At 34.4% G+C, this 22,255-nt stretch overlaps 1 protein-coding gene across 6 annotated transcripts in view; it reads left to right on the forward strand.

The window, feature by feature from the left end:
- The window catches only part of trio (trio Rho guanine nucleotide exchange factor), a 668,772-nt gene that overhangs the window by 62,182 nt on the left and 584,335 nt on the right, over positions 1–22,255 (forward strand). For all 6 annotated transcript variants that reach the window (XM_072529242.1, XM_072529243.1, XM_072529237.1 and 3 more), the window contains exons 4-5: positions 18,501–18,674; positions 21,851–21,971. In XM_072529242.1, the coding sequence (XP_072385343.1) occupies positions 18,501–18,674; positions 21,851–21,971 (295 nt within the window). The remainder of the gene's footprint in view (positions 1–18,500; positions 18,675–21,850; positions 21,972–22,255) is intronic.

Here is a 22,255-nt window from a genome sequence, read left to right on the forward strand (position 1 = left end):
TTAAATTGAAGAGCATAGGGCTCAATGACTCCTCTTGTCTTATTCCGCTGTCTATTTCTGTAGGTTCTGTAACTTATCTCATCTATTATGACTTCTATTTTGGTAAATGTTTTCGATAGTTTTTATAATATTTAGGGGAACTTCTCTATTATACAGAAGATGGATTACATCTTTGAGTCTTACTCTGTCAAACGCTATCTTTAAGTCAATGAGACAGAACTGCTGCTCTATTATACTCTAGTTATTTCGCAGTAATTTGCTTCATAACGAATATTGCATATGTACACGATCTTCCACTACGAAGACCTTGTTGTGGTTATCTATTCTTCCAGTATTTTATTGTGTTTTATAATTTTTTTAATTAATATTGTTAATTGTTCTGTCTTTGCTGCTTCACAATATTTTAGTAATTCGTTTGGTATCCCGTCTTTACCTTCTGTTTTTCTGTTCTTCCGCTTTTCAAGTATATATTTTACGAATGTCGTGTACATTTATATTATGTTCTTTATTATCTTTTTAGTAACGATATTTATTAGATAAGTAGGCTCTAGAAACACTTGCCCCATTTGTGGTGTTGGCGAACAATTGCCCCGCAGTCGCAGACAATTGGTTTTCTCGTTTTCTCCGCATTTTCTCAAAATCTTCGTGTTATTCTGTCCCCTTTGCCGATTTTATAGACATGAATTTTCAGGGAGCAGTTTCCAATGAAAACATCTATTTTTATTATGACTTCAAGTCTTTTGAAGCTCAAGAGTATTTTGCGTGCGATCAGAAGGTTGTAATTACCACAATAATTTTTGCAGTCCCACACTGTTACCGACTGAAGTTGTAGACCTTATGATCAGTCATATTGGCCAATGTTTAGGCTATATTTCTAACAGTGACAAATGACATTTAATTTACACCAGCATTAGGTATTTTATTTGTAAATTAAGCACACCCTTACACTTTACTGGAGTAAATGTTGATGACATTTTTCACAACACAGTTATGGCGCTTTAACGGTGCAAATTAAGATATGAAATCTAAATTTATATTTAGGGAGGTTATAAGATATATGCATGCCTATTCAACCATACTAATTTTGTTTGGGTTTAGCCGATTTTCATAAATAAATTAAATAAATACTAAAATTGTAGGTAAAAACGATTTAAGAACCAGTTCTTATATTAACTGTTCAAAATGTACTCTATCTACTTCCTGACAGTAATGCATCCTAGTGCTAAACTCTTGTCGTAGTTGTTCAAATGTGTCGGGGGAAATTGCCTACATTCTTCAACCATTTGTTGTTTCAAAATATCAATACTGTCGCGTGCTGTAGCGTAAACCATAGATTTCAAGTACCCCCACAGAAAAAAATCTAGTGGTGTAAGGTTCGGTGACCAAGCTGGCCATTCTATTTTTTGATACTAGCACTTATCCGACTTTTGTCTAGCACTGTATACTGATCTCAGTCGCAACTAGCAAATTTAGTAATCATTTTTTACTTCTTTGACCGACTGGAAATAGCTGAAAATTACTATATAACCAAGCAAACGTGCTCATAGCCAATATTAATTGTATCTACCAAATATAAATTATTTGCGTGCAGTTTATTAACAAAACGAAATTGCATCAATTAAAACAAAAGTTTAAATGTTTAATTTTGAAATTATATAGTCGTTTATAGATAGTAATTACAAATGGAAAGATTTTAATGAAAATTAATGAATATACACTCCCATTTTTTATTATTATTATTCTTTTTTCAATGAATAAAGTCGGCAACAATAAGTTTATTTGGGGGCTATTAATAGTGAGATCAAAATTTTTGTGTTGTATGTTTTCCATGTCAGAGTATTCCCAAGCTGTGCGAATGGCCTATACCTTTCAACACCGATGGCACAATAAAATTTTAAGTGGTACAGCTAGACAAGTGTCAGTCAAAGATATTCATCACATATTTTTGATAAGTTATTCTGACTGTCACATGTCAACGTGATAAAATAACAATCATGGAAATTCGACATATTATATCCTTTATATACTTATATGAAAATATTTCCAAACAAAAACGTCGTAAAAAGTCGGCATTAAAGTTTGGCATCGACTCGTCTTGGCTATTGCGGAACTTGTGACGCACTCTTAATAGTAGAACTGTATTGCAGTTTTCTTTAATATTCATATGATTCAAAAATTGCGGAATATTGATCCTTAAAGTCAGAATTAAATAAGGATATTTTCCTGAAGTTCTATGTTCTCTTCAAGCTGGAAAACGACAGTAGGGGTTAATTTTGATTAACTTAATTTTTTTAAATATTTCTATATTTGTGGTAATTAGTTCATATTATAAATTTTAATTTACTACCTCTTGGAGGTGTTTTAGCTGTGAGTAATACTCAATCCATTGTTCTTGATCAGAATTCTTAAATTATTTGTGCCAACTTATCCTTTTTCTCCCCAATTCTTGATTAATATTTTGGATTGCATTATCACTGGAGAAATCCATCCTAATGGGTCATATATTTCTGCTTTTTCCGATAACACCAGCCTCTTTGTTATTTTGTTATATTTGGTTATATTGATTTTGAATGTAACGCTTTTATATCGACATTTTTTATTTCCTTAGGTATGATTTCCATTAAATTTTGACTATTACTAACCCATTTCCTTAATACAAACATTTCTGTTAACTCTGTTTGAGCTTGATGAGATTCGGCCAGTTTCTAATCCAGCTAGCACGTCGACTCTATACATGTTGTGTTTAACAATTTCTGCAGCTAGTGGATATTTTAATTTCTCCTCATTACATAATTCCTGTATCGTTCTTAATGTAAGGTATGGCGCTGCCGTCGTACCGTATGTTACTCTTGATAACTGATACTCCATTATCGGTTCTTTTACAGACTGTCTCCATAATATTTTCTGGTAAACTTGATCTTCTTCCGCTATCTTTATTTGCCTAAACATTTTCTGTAGATCTGCCATATATGCTATTTTATACGACCTCCAATTTATTAATATATTTGTAAGATCTTGTAGCAAACGAGGTCCAGAGTGCATTATAATATTGAGACTGATTCCTATTGAACTTTTACTGAAAGCGTCAAACACGGCCCTGCATTTTGTTGTGCTACAATGTTCTTTTATTGCTGCATGATGAGGAAGGTAATACCCTTGTTTATTGCCTGTTTCTATTGTATTTAACTCCATGTGTTCTAAGTCTTCATATTTCTTCGTAAATTTCTCTTTGAAGTTTCTTCTCTACTTGCAGCAGTCTCGCGTATGCTTGCTGTGTTGAGTCTCCTAACTGGCTTGTATTAGAACTGAAGGGTATTCTAACTTCAAATCTTCCTTCATTATCTCTTTTTACTGTTCTTTTGTAATATTCTTCGCACTTTTTTTCTTCTACTGAAAGAGTATTGCTTTGATCTACTTCTTCTAACTCCCAATATTTTTTTATTTCTTCATCCATCTGTCGCCTAGATATCATACTGAGTACTTGTATATTAGAGATATTCTCTTGCCGTGCTATCCCTAACATTATCCAACCCAATTTAGTATTTTGGGTTAGCAAACCATCCTTTGTTCCATTTACTCCGTTTAGTAATATCAAACTATATTCTTTGGCTCCCAACATAATCTCTATTGGACCTGTTTCATTAAAATTTGGATTCACCAGGACTATGGTTCCTTTCCTTTATCTGTATCTCCTTCGGTAGACGCTTTGTTATTTTTCGTAGAACAAGTGCTTCGGTCTTCATTTCAAATTCATTTTTGAAATGTGCTTCTAAGTTTAATGTCACTCTCCATTTCGACGTCCTTTGATCCTCATTTCAAATCCCAGATATTTGGGCGTGGACAGCCTCTCTTTTTATTCCAAGACTTGTAGCGGCCTGCTCTGTAATGAATGATAACTGCGAGCGTTGGTCAATTAATGCTCTCATCAATTGTGAGTTTCCTCTTGAATCTTGAATAACTTAAATAGCTCACGGTATTCTCTCGTCTCCTTGATGATCCGTCGTAACTGTTGTCACCTCTGGTCCCACTCATTTTGTGACCTTCTGTTTTCAGAATTCCTTCTGTTATTAAACTGACCTTTTGACCCACTACCATTGGGTCTATTTGGTGGCCTTCTGTTTTCAGAAATCCTTCTGTTATAATTCCGACCTTCTGGCATTTGTTGCAATGAATGATGCTGTCCATTACATTCTGCACATTTATGAGGGGAATAACATGGTACTTCCCATTTGTGTACTAGGCATGTACCGCACCATTGCTTTCCCTTTAAAATATTGTTTTTTTCACGTACTTGTAGACTTAGAAACTTCGTACATTTGAACAGTTTATGTTCTTCATGACATACCACACAGGTTATCTTCTTCTTTGCCTGTTGTCTGTGGTCTGGCCCCTTCCTTTTTGTTTCCAACATCTCTAATGTTTGGAACCTTCTTTGTAGGAATTCCTGTGTTGACTTATATGTCGGAATGTCCCTACTATCTTGAATTGACGTTATACTTGTTATAGTGTTTTAATGTTTCAATGTTAATTGACGTTATACTGTTTTTTATCTAATTTTGTAACACCCTGTGGAATGTATTAGAAATAAACGCTACATCTTATTTCGAGATAGCATCATCGTTTTTTAACATTTTCGAAAAAAAAAATCATCTCAATATCTCTATTATCAAAAAAGAAAAGTACGTTTAAACATTACGTGATTATCTACTATCCAAAACTAACGCACTACCTCAACTGTACCATAATTTTTAAACTATTTTTCTTTTGAATTCTTAATTGAATTTCGATTATTTTGACGTGACAACGTCTTAAATTAGGTTGTGGCTCGGAGTCACTCATGAAAAAGTGTAACGCCCGCTCACGTCTGTTACGATGAGTCACCGAACGAGAGAGAGGCCCGCCGGACCGGCGAATGCCTTGCGTCTCTCTCCCACTCAAACATGATCGGTCCGCTGCGCGCGCAGCACTAGAGAATTAGGCGCGTTGAATCGGTGCGTGCTTGTGTCTCTGTCTTTCTCGAGCGTTCTTGGCGTTGGAAAACCGAGAAAGCGTCATAATACAAGTTCACACGTGTGGTTAAAGTATCGTCAGCTGTGTCTGTCGTGAAAATGTGGAGTGCTTAGATTCGTCATTTACAACAACTACAACAATAAAGGTAAATAATTGTACACTAATATTTCATTATCGTAAACTATGATTGATTGATTAATTGTTAGATTGACACAAAAGTTTAGAAACTGAGTTTATAGGTTATGTCATACTATTGACAAATGTTGATAGTGTTAAGTAAATTAATAGTTTAAATCACTCTGCAATCAATCGTAATTCAGTCGATTGAGAAGAAACAGCGCGTTTCAACTGCAAACAACTATTGTGCAATTTAATAATATTCATATCAATAAATATTCTACCGAGAAAAAGACGTTGTCACGTAAAATCTTTGCCCGTAAAACCGACTTTACAGGCAACCGATTTTTTTTTGTCGCATTGCAGATCTATTTCTAAGGAATTACTGTATTAATGTCATCTGGGATATGTAAACGTTTTACACACATACGGGGCGTAAAAATAAAGTTGTTTTTTCATCTTATTTTGCAACTCCATTTTACAACATTTTCGTAAAAAATCACCGATATCTTTATTATAAAAAAAGAAAATTGCGTTCAAAGCATAACGTGATTTTATTGAATTTTAATCCTCAATAATGGAAGCAGTTAGTTGGCCATGAAAAATCAAACAATTTGGCAGGACAGTTTTAGACTGTCCGTATGTTATTTAGTTGACATGGACCGTATTTCCAGAAATCTGAGCCGAGATGAATGTGTGCAGGTAATTACTTTAGCGGATGTAGGGTTAAGCTATCGTGAAATAGACTCAATAAGAGAATAGATAAGAGTATCTTATACTACCATGTCACGAGTAATTTAAGGTTTTCGAGAAACAAACGACTATACGAGACGGCGTGGACCAGGAAGAGGAAGACTCACAATACTACGCCAATATTAGTTTATCAGGCTTCGTACTATAAGAGAACGTTTTGTCACAATGAGACATTTACAAATACAAGTGGCAGATGTTCATAATATTCAAATTAGTAGAAACACTATACAAAGGTGTCTCGCTGAACAAGATTTGCATGTAAGGATACTAGTCAGAGCACCAGCTTTAAACGTAAATCATCGTAGAAGTAGATTACAATTTGCCAGAGAGCACAGTGACTGGAATGTCGATGACTAGGAGCACGTGTTGTTCACAGATGAATCGAGGTATTGCTTATATAGCTCAGATAGGCGTGTGAGAATTATTCGATGGCCAAGAGAACGCTACGCACAATGCAACATACGACCTATTTATTCAATGGAGGATCTGCAATGGTTTAGGGAGGAATATCTCTTATATTACAGACATTTTTTCTAACCAATTTTATTTTAATGCATGGCAATGCTCGACCACATCATGTTGTACGTGTGTTCCGTGATTATTTGGACGAAGTTGGAATACAAACCATGAACTGGCCATCCTTCAGCCCTGATCTAAACCCCATAAAGAATTTGTGGGATATTATCGATCGCCAACTCAGGAGCTGACAGTCACCACCTGTCTCTGTTCTCTCTTGACTATATAGAACTAATGGTGAGGGAAGTTTGGGATGCAATTGATCAAGACCAATACGCCGCTTGATTTTGAGTATGCCTCGTCGCTGTGAAGAAGTACTTAGATAAAGAGATGGAAATAATCGTTATTAAGTGTTTTGGAAGAAGGAATTGTTAAAGAATATTTAGGATATGTTTTCTTAAGCTTTAGTTGTATTATCAATAAAGTTTATGTAAGTAGTGTTTTCTTTACTTTAAATGTTTAATAAAAATTTGTTACATTTAAAGTTCTGTATAATCTTTGATAATAGGGATATCGAGATAATTTTTTTACGAAAATCTTAAGAAAGGATGAAACTATCTCAAAATATTAATAAGATGTAGCGTTTCGTTCTAATAAATTCCATAGGGTGTTGCAAAATACGATAAAAAAGCACAACTTTATTTTTACCCTGTATACGTGTAAAACGTTGATATTTTTCAGAAAACATTAACCCAAGTTAACGTTATAGCACTTTTTTTAACCCTTTTTTTTTTACTTTTTTTCACTTGTAATTATAAACAGCCGTTTCAAGTTAACAAATCCGTGTAATATAAAGATGGGCGTAGAAACAAAACTTTTAGCGATTAAGACACTTATAGTGTTAATTAGGACTGATTAAAATCAGGTAAATTTTAGAAATTAAAGTTGTGTGTAAAAGCAGTATGGGTACGTGTATAAGTATATTACATATTCGAATGCATATTTGTATTTAGTGTCATTATAAATTTCCATTAGTAGGAGATACACGAATTAGTAGAGTATAAACAATTATAACGAACAATTTAAAAGGCTTAATTTGTCACATTAATTTGTAACCACGCGATAGCCAATTAATTCAGCCTCTAAGCATGTTTATAAACGGAAAATATAAACACGATCATATATGTTTTTATTTTATTGATAAATATTGATATTATAATACTACACTTGCGAGTTGCGAGCAAAAAAATCGACTCAAAAGTAAAATAAGATATTTTTTGACTACTCTGCTTGGCCAGTATACAGGGTGGTCCTTAAGTAATTGTACAAAAAGAAACAGTAGATTCTACACTTTAAAATATTACGGCTTAAGCCAAATTGCTTTAATAAAATGTTGATATTAAGAAAGATACAGGGTGTTAAACTGCAAAATTAAAATTTTATATTTCGCTATAACTTTCATGTTTGTAAACATTTATGCATAAAAATTTACAACTGGGTACTTTTAAATATGGGAAATTATAATTTGATGCAAACTTTGATGTAACTAATAGAGGGCGCCACTTATGCCACATATGTGGTATCAATTTGCACCTAACTTTTTTGCTCTTTAAGTTACCTGTATTTGGGATAAAAAATATTAAAGATACATTATTTTAACAAAAAAAAGGTATACTTGTTAATAACTTCAAAACTCAACAGTTTTCGAGATAATCGCATTTTAAAAATCAGCTGCATAATTCTGATCTAAGGCAATTACTCCAGGCAACGAAGAAAAAATAGACAAAAACATTAATACTTCTGAATTTTGGTATAAAATACCTTTAACTAAAGTTAATAGTTAACAAAATATTAAATAAAATAAATATATCAGCAGGATAATTAATAATAGGATTTGACAAAATAACAGAATAAAAGGATCTTACATCAAACATTTTACGTTTTATGTTAAATTAAAGTCATAATCAAAACATTTTGTTTACAAACCAAATTAAGAAATAGTTAAACTAAATAACATAACTTTTTTTTAAAGTAAGTGTTCGATATGTCTACCATTTTCTTTAATTCATTTGTCAATATATTCCATAAAAGATCGTCTCATATTAAATAGCATCATTGGTTCTAAAGAAAGTGCTTCAGTATTTATTTCTTCCCATAGTTGGTTGCGAATGTTTATGGGATTCTTATAGACACGTTGTTTTAATGCGCCCCATACACCAAAATCAAGCGGATTAAATTCGGGGTTACGTGGTGGCTATAATGTATAATGGATGAATATATTATTTTGGATATCCAAATCTTATGTTATATTATTAACACAGTAAAAGTTAGAAAAACATCATACCTAGGCCACATACTGAGAAATAATAAGTACCAATATGCCCAACTTATAGTGAAAGAAAAAATCGGGGAAAGAGAGGCCTAGGAAGGAAAATACTATCGTGGCTCAGAAACATCCGACAATGGACAGGGCTAAATTTTGAACAGCTAATAAGAACAGCTAAAGATAGAGAAGAGTTTAAAATTGTAGTAGCCAACCTCCATTGAGGAGAGGGCACTTTAAGAAGAAGAAGATGTTATATTATGGAACCACATCTTATTTGTCGCAGAAGATGTCATTACTTATTTATATGATTACGTTACAGCTTACGAGTAACTATAATTACATCTCGAACAAATGGACTATGATGATTTACTAACGAACTAATATTACGCTGAACTAAAGTGCCTGTGTGTTTACTATATTTATAACAATATCGGTTATTAGAACAACGATGATGTTTTTGTAAAAATGCTGAGTCTTTCAGGTTAGATTTGTAGCAAGTATTATGAAACAGGACACATAATATGTGTTATTCAATACCTGTGCTCTAGTTTCTATTTGTCCTAATAAAAATGGGTACTTAAATAATTTACGTAATGAACAATAAGTATTCTTTCGGATTTTTTTATGAATTAAATAATTATGTCTATATTTCACCACATTGCCAAGGAATATGACTACCACGACCAATACAACGTTCAGAAAAGTTGTATTTAAGTATGTTCTAACTACCTTCTCTTTAGAATGTGGTGGTGTACCATATTGCATAAACCACATATTTTGGGTTTTTAGCATTTTACAATAGAGAAAAAGTAATACAACGCCATTATAGAAACTTAAGAAGCGATAGCAAAGGGAAATTGTAAACATGATGACGTCTGAATACGGACACGGCACCTAAAGAAGAAGATGAAATATCTTTTCTCCAATAAGACATTTAGCACCCATAACAAAGCATTTTGTGATGTTACATTATCATCTTTAAGTTTTTTTAATAAGAATAAACTATGAATTATGCGTATCTACAGGTTTTCAGTGCTTTACCGCACAAATATCAAACTAAGAATTATTGTGCAGCTGATTTATAAAATGCATTTATCTCGAAAACGGTTGAATTTTCAGGTTACTAACAAGTATATCTTTTCTTTGTAAAAATACTGTATCTTTAATATTTTTTAACACAAATAGAGCTAACTTAAAGAGCAAAAAACTTAAGCGCAAATTTATGCCACACATGTGCCATATGTGGCGCCCTCTATCAGTTACATTAAAGTAAGTATAAAATTATAATTTATCCTTCTTAAAAGCATCCAACTGTAAATTTTTGTCCATAAATATTTACAAATGTAAAAGTTATAGCGAAAAATAAAATTTTAAATTTCCACTTTAACACCCTGTATCTTTCTTAATATCAACATTTTATTACAGCAAGTTGACTTAAATCGTAATATTTTAAAGTGTAGAATCTACGGTTTCTGTTTGTACAATTACTTAAGGACCACCCTGTATATCCAAATATATGTAAAATTAAAAGTAAAATATCGTAAACAGAAGTAATTTTTATTGCAATGATATTAATATTTATAAACTTAGTAAATAAAGAACATAACAAAGATAATTTATTATTGTATGTGAGAAAATATGTTATGAATGAAAGTCATTATGTAATGAATATAAAAGTAAATTAATATAAAAAATCAAAATTAATATTGAGTATTTCCTCTTCTGAGTTGTATTGCACTGTCCATGCAATCTCTTAAGTTTTTATTAAGTTTCTGACTGATTCCTGAGGATTCGCTTCCCACTCTTCATCTAATGCAGTTTTTAGCTCCACCACTGTCGCTGGTGCTGGATTACGGATCCGAACCCTGCGTTTTAGTTTATCCCATAGGTACTCGATGGGATTCATATCCAGACTCAATGGAGGTCAGTCCATTGTTATTTTGGTGTTAATCCAGATAATCTTTCGTAATCCGCGCTGTGTGACATCGAGCATTACCATGAATTAGCAAGAAGCCGACGACTATGTAGCTGGCGTAAGGAACAACATGGTCTTGGAGAATATCCGTAATGTAACGATCCGCTGTCAAACCCCTTCCGCAACCACCACCAGATATAAACAAAAGCTCTGTTTTTCGCGGGCAAACTGAAGTCAAGCTTGTTTCTGACGTGAGTTCAATTTGGGCCCTGTGTTAGCTCATCTGGGGGTTAAAGTGGCAGTCTTAAGTCTTCTCCTAACTGTCCACTGAGTGACGGTGACACCTCGTAAATTCCTTAAGAATTGTTAAAGCTCAACTCCTGTCGCGTGCAGATTCCGCAAGACACTCAGGACAATGACTCGAACCTGGTCGTCGACTTTAGTCAGCGGTCTTCTGATATCCACGGTAAGAGCTTGAGATTGCAGACTGCGTCATAAGTAGGCGACCGACCACAGTCCTTTGACTATAGCCCTCTCGTAATAATGCAGTTACCAGGGCCGCCTTCACTGGTGAAGTATCCATTTGTAAAATATTCCAGTTACTACACTTACTTACTACACGTCAACGTTTGAAAAGCGACTGAGACGACCATTGGCAAATTCATAGAGGTCTACATTGCGTAGGACATGCCCGTTACAATGTTTGCTGCATTTTCTGTGCCATACAGAAGTAGGCAAATTTTACAACACGTTGCCAATTTGCATAAAACAATTATTTTTTGGAAGCTCTATAATAGACAATATTTTTTTGCATTAGTTGTTTTAGTTCAAAGTAAGACAACTTAAAATTACTAAGCATAAACTACAATTCATCGAGTGAATCGATTTTTTTGGTCGCAAGTGTAGATGTGGTATATTAATAATATAATTGCTTTTTTAATAAAATATATTAACATAAACATAAGTCATAAACACTAGAAAATAATAAAAACAAGTAGAAAGTAAATTAAGGTCTTATTAGTAAGGTCTTATTAGTATAATTAAAATGCATATAGACATATACGGTAAAGAGACAGTGATACTCGGAGTATATGCACCAACAGACGATTCTCCGAGAGTAGAAAAAGAACATTTCACGGAACAACTCCAGAATCAAATAGAGCTAATTAAAAAGAACGTGGAGATAATTATAGCAGGAGACCTTAACGGCAGAACCGGAAGGAAAGAAAACGATAAAGTAGTGGGGAGATTTGGAGAGGATGAACAAAACGATAACGGAGAACGTCTGATTGAATTATGCGAATTAAACAACCTAAAAATCACCAACGGATTCTTCAGACATAAAAATATTCATAAATATATGGACGCAAGAAACACGAAAGCTGAAATCGATAATAGACTACATAATAATCAAACAAGATACCACAATAAAGATCAAAGATGTGCGAGTCAAAAGAGGAGCAGAATGTGGAACGGACCATAGACTACTGACAGCAAAAATGGGCATTAATTGGAAACATAACAAGACCCCCTCCACAGAAGAACCGTTGAACACTATAAGAGAAAAACAATACAATATAGAACTACTCCAAGAACAATCAATAAGAGAACTATACCAACAACGTCTAGACCAAAAATTAATAGAATTTAGATACGGCAACATCGAAGAAATATACGAGCATATAAAGGCGAGTATAAAGCAAGCAGCATTCGAAGCCCTTGGGGAAAAAGAACATATAACAAATAAACAGCACTATAATGAAATAAATGAACCAACAAAAAGAATAATTGAAGAAAAAAAGCAACTATACAGAAAATGGCTGACTACAAACAACGATGAAGTTTATAAAGAATATAGAGAAAAAGATAGAGAAGTGAAAAAACAAATAACACAGCAAAAGAATGAAGAATGGGAAAGAATCTGCTTAAATATTGAAACATATATAGGAGGTACAAGAACTTCGGAGTCATGGAAAGTACTGAGAGGATTGAAACAAAACTCAAAAGAAAAAACTAAATTGGGAAATATACAGGACAAAGAATGGAAGGACTACTACAAGGAACTATTAACAGAACAAAGACCACAATTCATTGGAAAAGAAAACAGGCGAAGACGAAGCAGATTCCCACAACAAGAAATAGAAATAACAGATAGGGAAATGAGAACGGCCATAAAAGCAATCAAAAATAAGAAAGCACCGGGACCTGGAGGCATCTCACCTGAGCTTATAAAATACGGATCAAAAAAATTACACCGGATGATACAATGGATATTTCAGAAAGCCATAAATGGAGAACAGCTCCCAAAGGAATGGAAGGCCGCATATATGACATCTATATTTAAGAAAGGAGATAGAAAACGATGCGAAAACTACAAAGGAATAAGCGTAATATCATCAATAGGAAGATTATATGGGAAGATACTGCGAGAAAAGATAGAGCAAGCGATAAAAGGCAAAATCGGGGAGGATCAGGCAGGCTTCACGGCAGGAAGATCATGCATAGACCACATATACACACTGGAACAACTGTTGGAAAAGAAAAAAGCAAAAAATAGAGATATACACTTGGCATTTGTGGATCTGAGAAAGGCGTATGACTCTGTACCAAGGTCAGAACTATGGGAGGCAATGTACAAATTAGAAATACAGACGGAACTCATAGAAGCTACAAAAGCTCTGTATAAAGAAAATAAAGTGTCCATTAAAATGGGAACAAGAATCATAGGAGACTTCACCACAACAAAAGGGCTCCTGCACGGTTGTTCCACATCTCCAACCCTATTCAAAATATACTTAGAGAAAGCCTTGACTACATGGAAAAGAAAATGCGAAGGCATGGGAGTACCGGTACGGAACGAATACCTATATACGTTAAGTTTTGCAGACGATCAAGTAGTGATTGCACAAGACCAAGACGACCTCAGCTACATGATGAAGAAACTACAAGAAGAATATACCAAGGCTGGCCTAGATATTAACCTCGCGAAAACAGAGTACCTATCTACAAGTGAAGAAGACATAGAAGATCTACAGATTGATGACAACGTAACAATCAAAGGAAAGGATAAATTCAAATACCTGGGGTTTATAATCACGAAAAAGGCAACAACAGAGGAAGAAATTACACAAAGATTAGGACAAACAAGAACAGCAATCCGACAACTTAACTCAGTATGGTGGGATAGACACCTAAATATGAAGACAAAAACGCAGATTTATAAAACATTAGTGCGAAGTATTATGACATATGGGGCCGAAAATTGGATCATAAACAAGAAAAACAGCAGTAAGATAATAGCAACAGAGATGGAATGCCTGCGAAGATGCTGCAGAGTAACAAGAATGGATAGGAGAAGTAATGACGAAATAAAGCAAAGAACATCAATAGAAACAGACATACTAACATATATAGAACAAAAAAGACTAAAGTGGTATGGACATGTAAGAAGAGCTAGCGACAGCAGATGGATAAAAAGAATAACCGAATGGAGCCCCATAGGAAGGAGGAAAAGAGGACGACCCCGAAAATCCTGGAGGAACGAAGTAGACGACGCCATGAGTAAGAGAGGACTAAACGATGGAGAATGGAACAACAGAGAGAGATGGAAACGGTTGAGCGAGGGAAGGCAGTGAATACTGTAGAATCCCTAAATATATATATTCCAGTGTTTATGCATTGCGACATCCTGTTGGTTAATTTAACTTCACTCTTATCTTGTCCAGGAGCGTCCTACTCTACTAGGATTTTTATCCATTCTGTTTATATGTTTTTCTCATTTTATTTTGTATTATTTTATTTTCTCATCGATTGAACAGATATTTACTTCTTGTAGTACGTTTCTCATTTCTTGTAGACGTCTTCATTTTTCTCTGTTAAGTTTTGTAATGTCTTTAACTCTTCCGAGAAATCTCCGAAATCCGGTCTGAGGTCCGATAAGTACTTAGCCTCACCGCCCGATGGCGCCACTATCTCAAGTGTAATCTACTACTACTATAGTGTAATACATTCTAGTAGACGGCTAATGTCAAAAATTTTAGCCGAATCGCGAATCGGACTAGTAGTTTTGTTTCGACCGCGTGTGAAAGCTGGCGTATCCACGGATTTTAGAAAAATGGAAAAAGAGCAATATAGGTCGGTGATTCGATTCTTGTTTTTGCATGGGAAATCGCGTAGCGAAATCAAAGAGCGCTTGGATGCTGTATACGGTGACTCTTCTCGTTAGATGGCAACCCTCAAAAATTGGTTTAACGAGTTTCAACGTGTTTGCACGTCGGTTTTTGATGAACCACGCCCAGGTGCCCAGAAGTCCGCTACTACGGAGAATAACGTGACAAAAATCCACGATCTCATTATGGCAGACCGCCGACTGAAGGTACGCGAGATAGCTGAGATAGTAGGCATCTCAAAAGACCGAGTATGTGATATCCTGCGTGGGCATGAGAAAGCTGTCGGCGCGATGATTGCCGCGTTAGCTCACTCCGGACAACAAGCTTAACCGTGAGACCACTTCAGAGCAGTGTTTGACGCTATTTAAGAGTAATTCGAAGGAATTTATTCGTCGTTTAGTAACCATTGACGAAGCATCAATCCATTGGTACACACCAGAGACCAAAAAATAGTCGAAACAGTGGCGGCACCCGGTGAACGTGCTCCGAAGGAGGCTAGACTGTTCTATCGGGGGGATCACAAGGGGTGATCTACGTTGATTACCTGGAGAATGGCAAAACGCTAACAGGACTCTACTACGCCGAATTATTGGGCCGATTCGACGCCGAATTGCACAAAAAAAAACGACTCCAGTTAGCGAAGAAAAAAGTGCTCTTCCACCATGATAACGGACACGCTCATACCTCTGCCATCGACATGGCTAAATTAGTCGAATTGGGTTACGAACTGTTGTCCCATTCACCATATTCTGTAGATTTGGTCCCATGTAACTTCTTTTTGTTTCCAAACTTGAAAAAGGCCCTCGCTGGCCAGAAATTTAAGTCAAAACAAGGGGTTATCGCCGTCACGGAAGATTACTTTGCGGACCTCGAGAAAACGTATTTTTCAGACAGGTTAAAGAAGTTGGAGCATCGCTGGGTCAAGTGCATCGAGCTAAAAGTAGACTATGTTGAGAAATAAACCGTCAGTTTTCCAAAATTTTCGTTTTTCGTTTGCAGGCTCAGTACTTATCAGACCTCCCTAGTAGAATGGAATTCATTACCTAATACACTAGCACAAGACGGAGATGCACGTCTTAAGCCAATTCAAACATTGTTGCCAACTCTTCTCCTACAGTTTGTTATAACTATTTTATTTACAATGAGAATACAATTTCTGTTTAGTTATTATTGTTGTTTGTTATGCTCTTTAAACTTTCAATTAACAAAGTACGTTGAAGAAAAAAAAATGCATTAAAAGAGAGTTATGACTATTTTATTTACAATGAGAATACAATTGTTGTTACGGGTTGAAACGGGTCAAAATGAATGGTATTTTTTGCAGATTCATATATTTGAGATAGTTATCCAAATAGTTACGTGGATTACTACATTTATTTATGCTAATTCTGTTATTTTCCGATAAACAAACTGTAACCCGCAGTGGTAAATCATTCTTTGCAAATTAGTTACTTCTGCCTTAAAGTGTTAGTATCTACATAGTCCTGCCTTAAATATTGATACGGTATTTAACTAAAAAAATTTAAACTACTGAGTTTATTTGAAAAATTTTTAAACAATCTGTTACTAATATAATAAACTACAAACTACCAAAAATTATTCAAAATGGCCGCTATTTACGTGAATACAGCGCCTAAGCCTGTTAGTCCATTTATCAAACGCTGTACGACCGACACCCATAGGTACATTGTTCACAACTTTCCGCCTCCTCTCTTTTAAAAAGGCAACAAACTGGATACCTCTAATCAAACCTCTAATCTCAAATTTCTCGATAATTAAACATCTTTTTGCAGAAATCATATCCCATTACCCCAACTACTTACAAATCTTTACCGACGCCTCTAAAACCCCAGATGGACATGCTGCTACTTACTATTCTGATGAAGAAAACTCATACATCTTACACTTACCTACAAATTTTAGTATACTCACAGGCGAGACCTCATCGATATTAAAAACCTTTTACTCTTTTCAAAACGAGTAACACGATGAAGTGCGTCATCATTACAGATTCACTTAATGCTTTATTGAAATTAAATCAAATTTATACAACAAATCCCATTATACAAGCAATAAAAAATGAATTAGAAATACTTCATTCCATGGGAAAGCTTTCATTTGGGTATCACCGCACACTGGAATCTGGGAAAATGAAAAAGCAGATCAACTAGCAACTACTTAAGTATTAACTTAGAAGATACTACAAAACTTACAAAATATCCTTATTCGCTTCGTGCGTGACCATGGTAGGGGTACTTTGAAACGATGCCAGCGTGCGTAGCGGCGAAATATGACAAAATTGGCCCTACCTTTTTAAGCATAAATTTTATCAAAAATGTGTGCCAATACATATTGCGTATTTAATTGTGCTAATAATAGCAAAAATGGTAAGTGTAGTTTTTATAGGTTCCCAAAGATTACATATAAATTAGAGAAAAGAAAAAGATGGATCCGTGCTATTAATATAAAGAAGTAAATATCACATGACTTAATTTTTATGCAATTGAAATAGGAAAAATTTAAATATTTACCTTAAATGATATTTTATAAGGCTTCAAGCTAACTGCAGAGTGCCTGATGACTTTAGCTTTTATATTATTACTTTTACTATTACTGTTTTTAAATATATGTTTTTTCACGTGAAAAACTTGATTTGTCAGTACGAGATTTTTCCCTTTCTTTTCCGTTTGTGGTTGAAAAGATATATTATGATGAATTTTGAGAAACCCAGTTTTTAATACTACATTTATTTTGTACATAAACTAAAAAAATATAATTAAAAAGTTAATTATCAATAATTGTCAATTAGCATGTATTTAACAATGTCAAACATATGTCATATGTTTAACCTGAAAATTGGTAGGTCCAAAACTGTCAGATGAAGGCGGTAGGTGTCGCGTCAGTCACGCACGGAGCGAATAGTGACATGAAACATCTGATTAAAGTTCATTGCAATAATATTTGTCAACATGACTGGGGAAATTCAGCAACCAAATTAAACCCAATATGCCCAAAGGTGAACAGCTCTTTGAATAACTCCACAAGTAGACGAGATCAAGTAATTATGAACCGTTTAAGAATTGGTTATACTGCTGGCACCCACAAATTTTTAATCAGTAAAGATCCACTACCAATTTGCAACAACTGCTCCACTTCATTGACAGTGAAACACTTCCCGTTTGAGTGCCCATATTTCCAAAATCAAGGAATAATGCATGGAATTTCAGACGACCTCAAATCCATCCAGACAGATAAAAATTTAAATGTATTAAATTATTTAAGAGGTATAAAATTGTATTATACTATTGAATATACATAATCATATTAAAATTATTGTGTTTGTCATCCCACTAATAACCCTGCGTGATTGATGTGGAAAAAGTGTTTTAAATAAAAAAAAACCCTTTTTGTCATTCAAATATTAATTACATTCCCCTGGTTACAGTCCTCTATAGAACAATATCCACTTACATAGAGAATATAGGGATAGAACAGCTTCAAATCGTATAGAGATGTCTATAAATGTAGCATAATTTATAATGTCATGATATTTTAACTACAAATTGGTCCCCACATCTCATTTTATAACATTTAATTAATTAGTTACCTGAAGAATTTAGAAGAAATTGAGTTGTTTTTAGCTTAAACATTATATTTTCTGTTCTGAATTCAAATAAATTATTAAAATGAAAGTTTACGAAAATAAATTGATTGTATTCATTAATATTATTACAATAATGTATTTTTATTTCAGACAAATATGATAAGTATAGAAGCTTTGCCAAAAATAATAGATAGTAGTCAACTGACATCTGACTTAGAAGGTACTTTGTCTTATGATCATGCTCACTGGCTGGAAGTTAGATTAGCCATTGAAGAGTTCGCTTGGCAAGCCGCTGACCTTCTTGATAGACTGGACGATTTGCAGGTAAATATTAGTTTCTTTCTAATCATAATTTTAGGAGACTTTAACACCAAAGTAGGGTCATCTAACAAAAATATTGAAGGAGTGCTGGACAACAAATTGGCTGGGACAGAGAAATGAGAATGGCGACCTTCTAGTGGAGTTCTGTGAAGAACAACATCTTACAATTACAAACACGTTCTATCTACATCATCCACGGAGATTATACACACGGCACATCCCTGATGGACGAACAAGAAATCAAATAGACTACATCCTAATAAGATCAAGATGGAAGTCATCGGCCGTCAACTGTGAACGTTCGACTTCGTTTTAAAGTCCCCAAAAGAAGACCCCTAAGAAAAGGCATGTCTCTAAATCCATTAAAAATCAATGACTTCCAACAAAACCTAGAAGAAGTTCTTTCTTTAGACCAAGTAGATAATGACCCTGAGAGCACTTTGATCTATCTCAAAGATAAGGTAATCGAGGCTGCAAAAGACTGTGAGGCAGCGGTTTCCACGGGCTGTAAGCCGTGGATATCCGATAATACGTGGACTGTGATTAAACGCAGTAAAGAACATAAAACTAGATACGGAACAAACGATGAATACAGAGCGTTATCGAAAGAAATCAGAAAACAGTGCCGCAAATACAAACAAACCGAGGGATTTATTTCAGAAGATCAAACTCCTTACCAGAGAATTTAAATCTCAAACGTGGTCTGTAATAGATAAGGAGGGTAATCTAAAGATCGATACTGACAAAATATTGGAAACATGGCGAAACTACTATGGCAGGCTATATAAAAATAAAGACTTACCAGCAGAAATCAGTGACCCTCTGACTACCCTAGAGAACCTACTGTCTTAGGTCTGCTTGCCATTATGCTAAATTCAGTACTGAATTCAGTACTAAAAATATTGTATCTACAAATTAGATGCGCGCTTCGATTCAGTTCTAAAATTTAGAACATGTTCTAATTTCTTGTATTAAAAATAATGAAATATTAACTAAAAGTGAGATTATTCTCAACTATTCGTAACAATTTTTTAAACAAAATATTATTCATTTGTAACAGGTTTTTATATGCCAAAGGATCTTCTACTAATAATTTTTCATTCAACATATTTAATATTCCTTTGCCTAACCTTCTTCTCTCGATCCATTTTTTTCTCCTACATGCTAATTAAAATTAAGATAGTTGCAAACACACATTTTTCATACTAAATCGACTCGCGCAACTAACTAATATTTTTAGTACTGAAATCAGTATTGAAATTAGCATAATGGCAAGCGAACCTTACTCGCTGAAGTCAAAGGTGCGATTAAATCGCTAAAGAGAAATAAATCCCCAGGTATTGAATCAATACCAGATGAAATACTACAGTTACTAGGTAACAAAGGATTACATATCATCCATTCTATCTGTATCGCTGTTTGGAAACCTTGCTGCATATCATCAAAAACAGATTAAAAACCTATCTCCATTACCAAATTCTATGATTCGTTGACTACCAAAAGGCATTTGATTGTGTAAACTGAAAATGTGGTACATTTTAATATAAATGGGCACAACAATGTACCTGGTGACACTTATTAAAAATCTGTACCAGTTCAATATAGCAACAGTACGACTAGGTCAGAGAAGTTCTCAAACCAATTCAAGACCGAGAGGGTGTTAGACAAGGATGCGTGTTGTCACATGACTTATTCAACATTTATGGTGAACATGTCATGAGGATGGCTTTAGATGGATGAGCCGGTGTAGTAACATTTACTGGTAGGAAAATCTCCAATTTAAGATTTGCTGATGACACTACACTTATAGCAGCAAATGGGCAAGAAATGTTTTTGCGTCAGTTTTGTCCATCTCGGGTCTAGTATAACTAACGATGGTATCTATGAAGCAGAAGTTGGGAGATGTATTGGTATGGCAAAAAATGCGGTGAGCCGCCTCACTAAAGTTTGGAAGGACAGATCTTTCTCCCAAAATATCAAGATGAGACAGGTGAATGCCCTTGTATTCTCAATATTTCTGTACTTGGCAGAGACTTGGACTCTTCGCGGACGCGACCGCCAAAAAATTAATACTTTTGATGTGTGGAGCTGGAGAATAATGCTGCGCATACCTTGGATAGCTTATAAGACAAACGTTTCCATTCTAAACCAACGCGAGATTAAAAAAAGGTGTCCACAATATTTCTGCAATGTATTCTGCAATTTTTCGGTCACGTAGTTCGCAGAGGTGACGATAGTTTGGAGAGATTAATTGTTTCTGGAAACGTTCCGGGGAGAAGATAAAGAGGACGAACACCAACTAGACGGTCCGACCAAATTAAGAATTCAGCTGGAAACTCATTCTGCAAAGCTCTCAGAGCAGCTGAAGGTAGCAGAAGAGCAGCTGAAAAATTGTTAGGAATCTTGGAAGAAATCACGATCCTCAGTAATGGGGAAACGACAAGAGAGATTAGTTTCTTCACTTTTCTTAGTGCTTTTCTTTATTTTCTATTTCTATTTTATTTGATAGAGAAGAGGACATTTGATAGCATAGGCTTGTTTCATTGAGTTCCATAAAATACTAAAGTCTAAAAGTTGCGTATTAAAGATAGATGATGATAATATCCAGGAAAATGTAGTCGATGATGTCTTCGAATGAGTGGATGAAAAAATATTTATATATGCATAGTTTCTGGTAGTTATTGTTACAGGTCCTAATCTCTGAAGCTATTAAAATTTTTATTTCAGTTTAACTGCTTTCTTCAGGAAGCCACAAATGTCATTTTCTGCCCCGTATATATTTTTTGTAAACGTCTTGTAAAACGAACCGAAGCAGCAGATTTTAATTTATCGTATTCAGAAGCACGCATGTGACTGCGTTTACTACTCCGCGTAGTGTGTGTGTTTCAATCTTTTTTTATTTTATCATACCTATGCGCGATCCACCACGCCATTCGTAGTCCGTGATAAGAGAGCTATGCTTCCAACAAAGCGCGAGTTAATAAACACTTACAGGTTAATACAACTCCTTTTTTAAAATATTCTTTTTTGAAAAGGATTTCCAGAGTCGAAATCAAAACGTCAAAATTAAACATAAAATGTAATTTTTATTATTGTGGTTTAACCCCATATAATATCAATATTTATATTTAGTACATACTATAGTTTTATGCTTTTTTATTTCTATTTTGTAATTTTAGGAGGATTTAGCTAGGAACGACTTCGCTGAAGACGTTAGTGGCGCCAAACACAAAATCGACCTACATAATGAAATGAAGAAGAAAATTATGAAGGCACCAGTTGATGATATCGATTTATTAGGTAATTTTTTTTATATCTTACATAAGATCCTTTGTTCTATTGTTTAATAATCAAGAAAAAAAGCTAATATTTCTTTGGTCAAAATTTTAGAATCTTCTAAAAGTTACCTTGGTAATTGTTTTAGCTTGATACTTTTTATAAAAATAAAGGTAAAAGTAAAGTTTTACTGAAAATAACAAACCGTGTTTGATATTCATAAATATTCACCTGCTCTTAGGAAAACTATAAGTGTCCATCTGAAAAGTGTAAAATATTATAATTAATATGAGCACATGATAACCATT

Source organism: Diabrotica undecimpunctata, chromosome 4, assembly GCF_040954645.1.
Source record: "Diabrotica undecimpunctata isolate CICGRU chromosome 4, icDiaUnde3, whole genome shotgun sequence".
Classification (NCBI taxonomy): domain Eukaryota; kingdom Metazoa; phylum Arthropoda; class Insecta; order Coleoptera; family Chrysomelidae; genus Diabrotica; species Diabrotica undecimpunctata.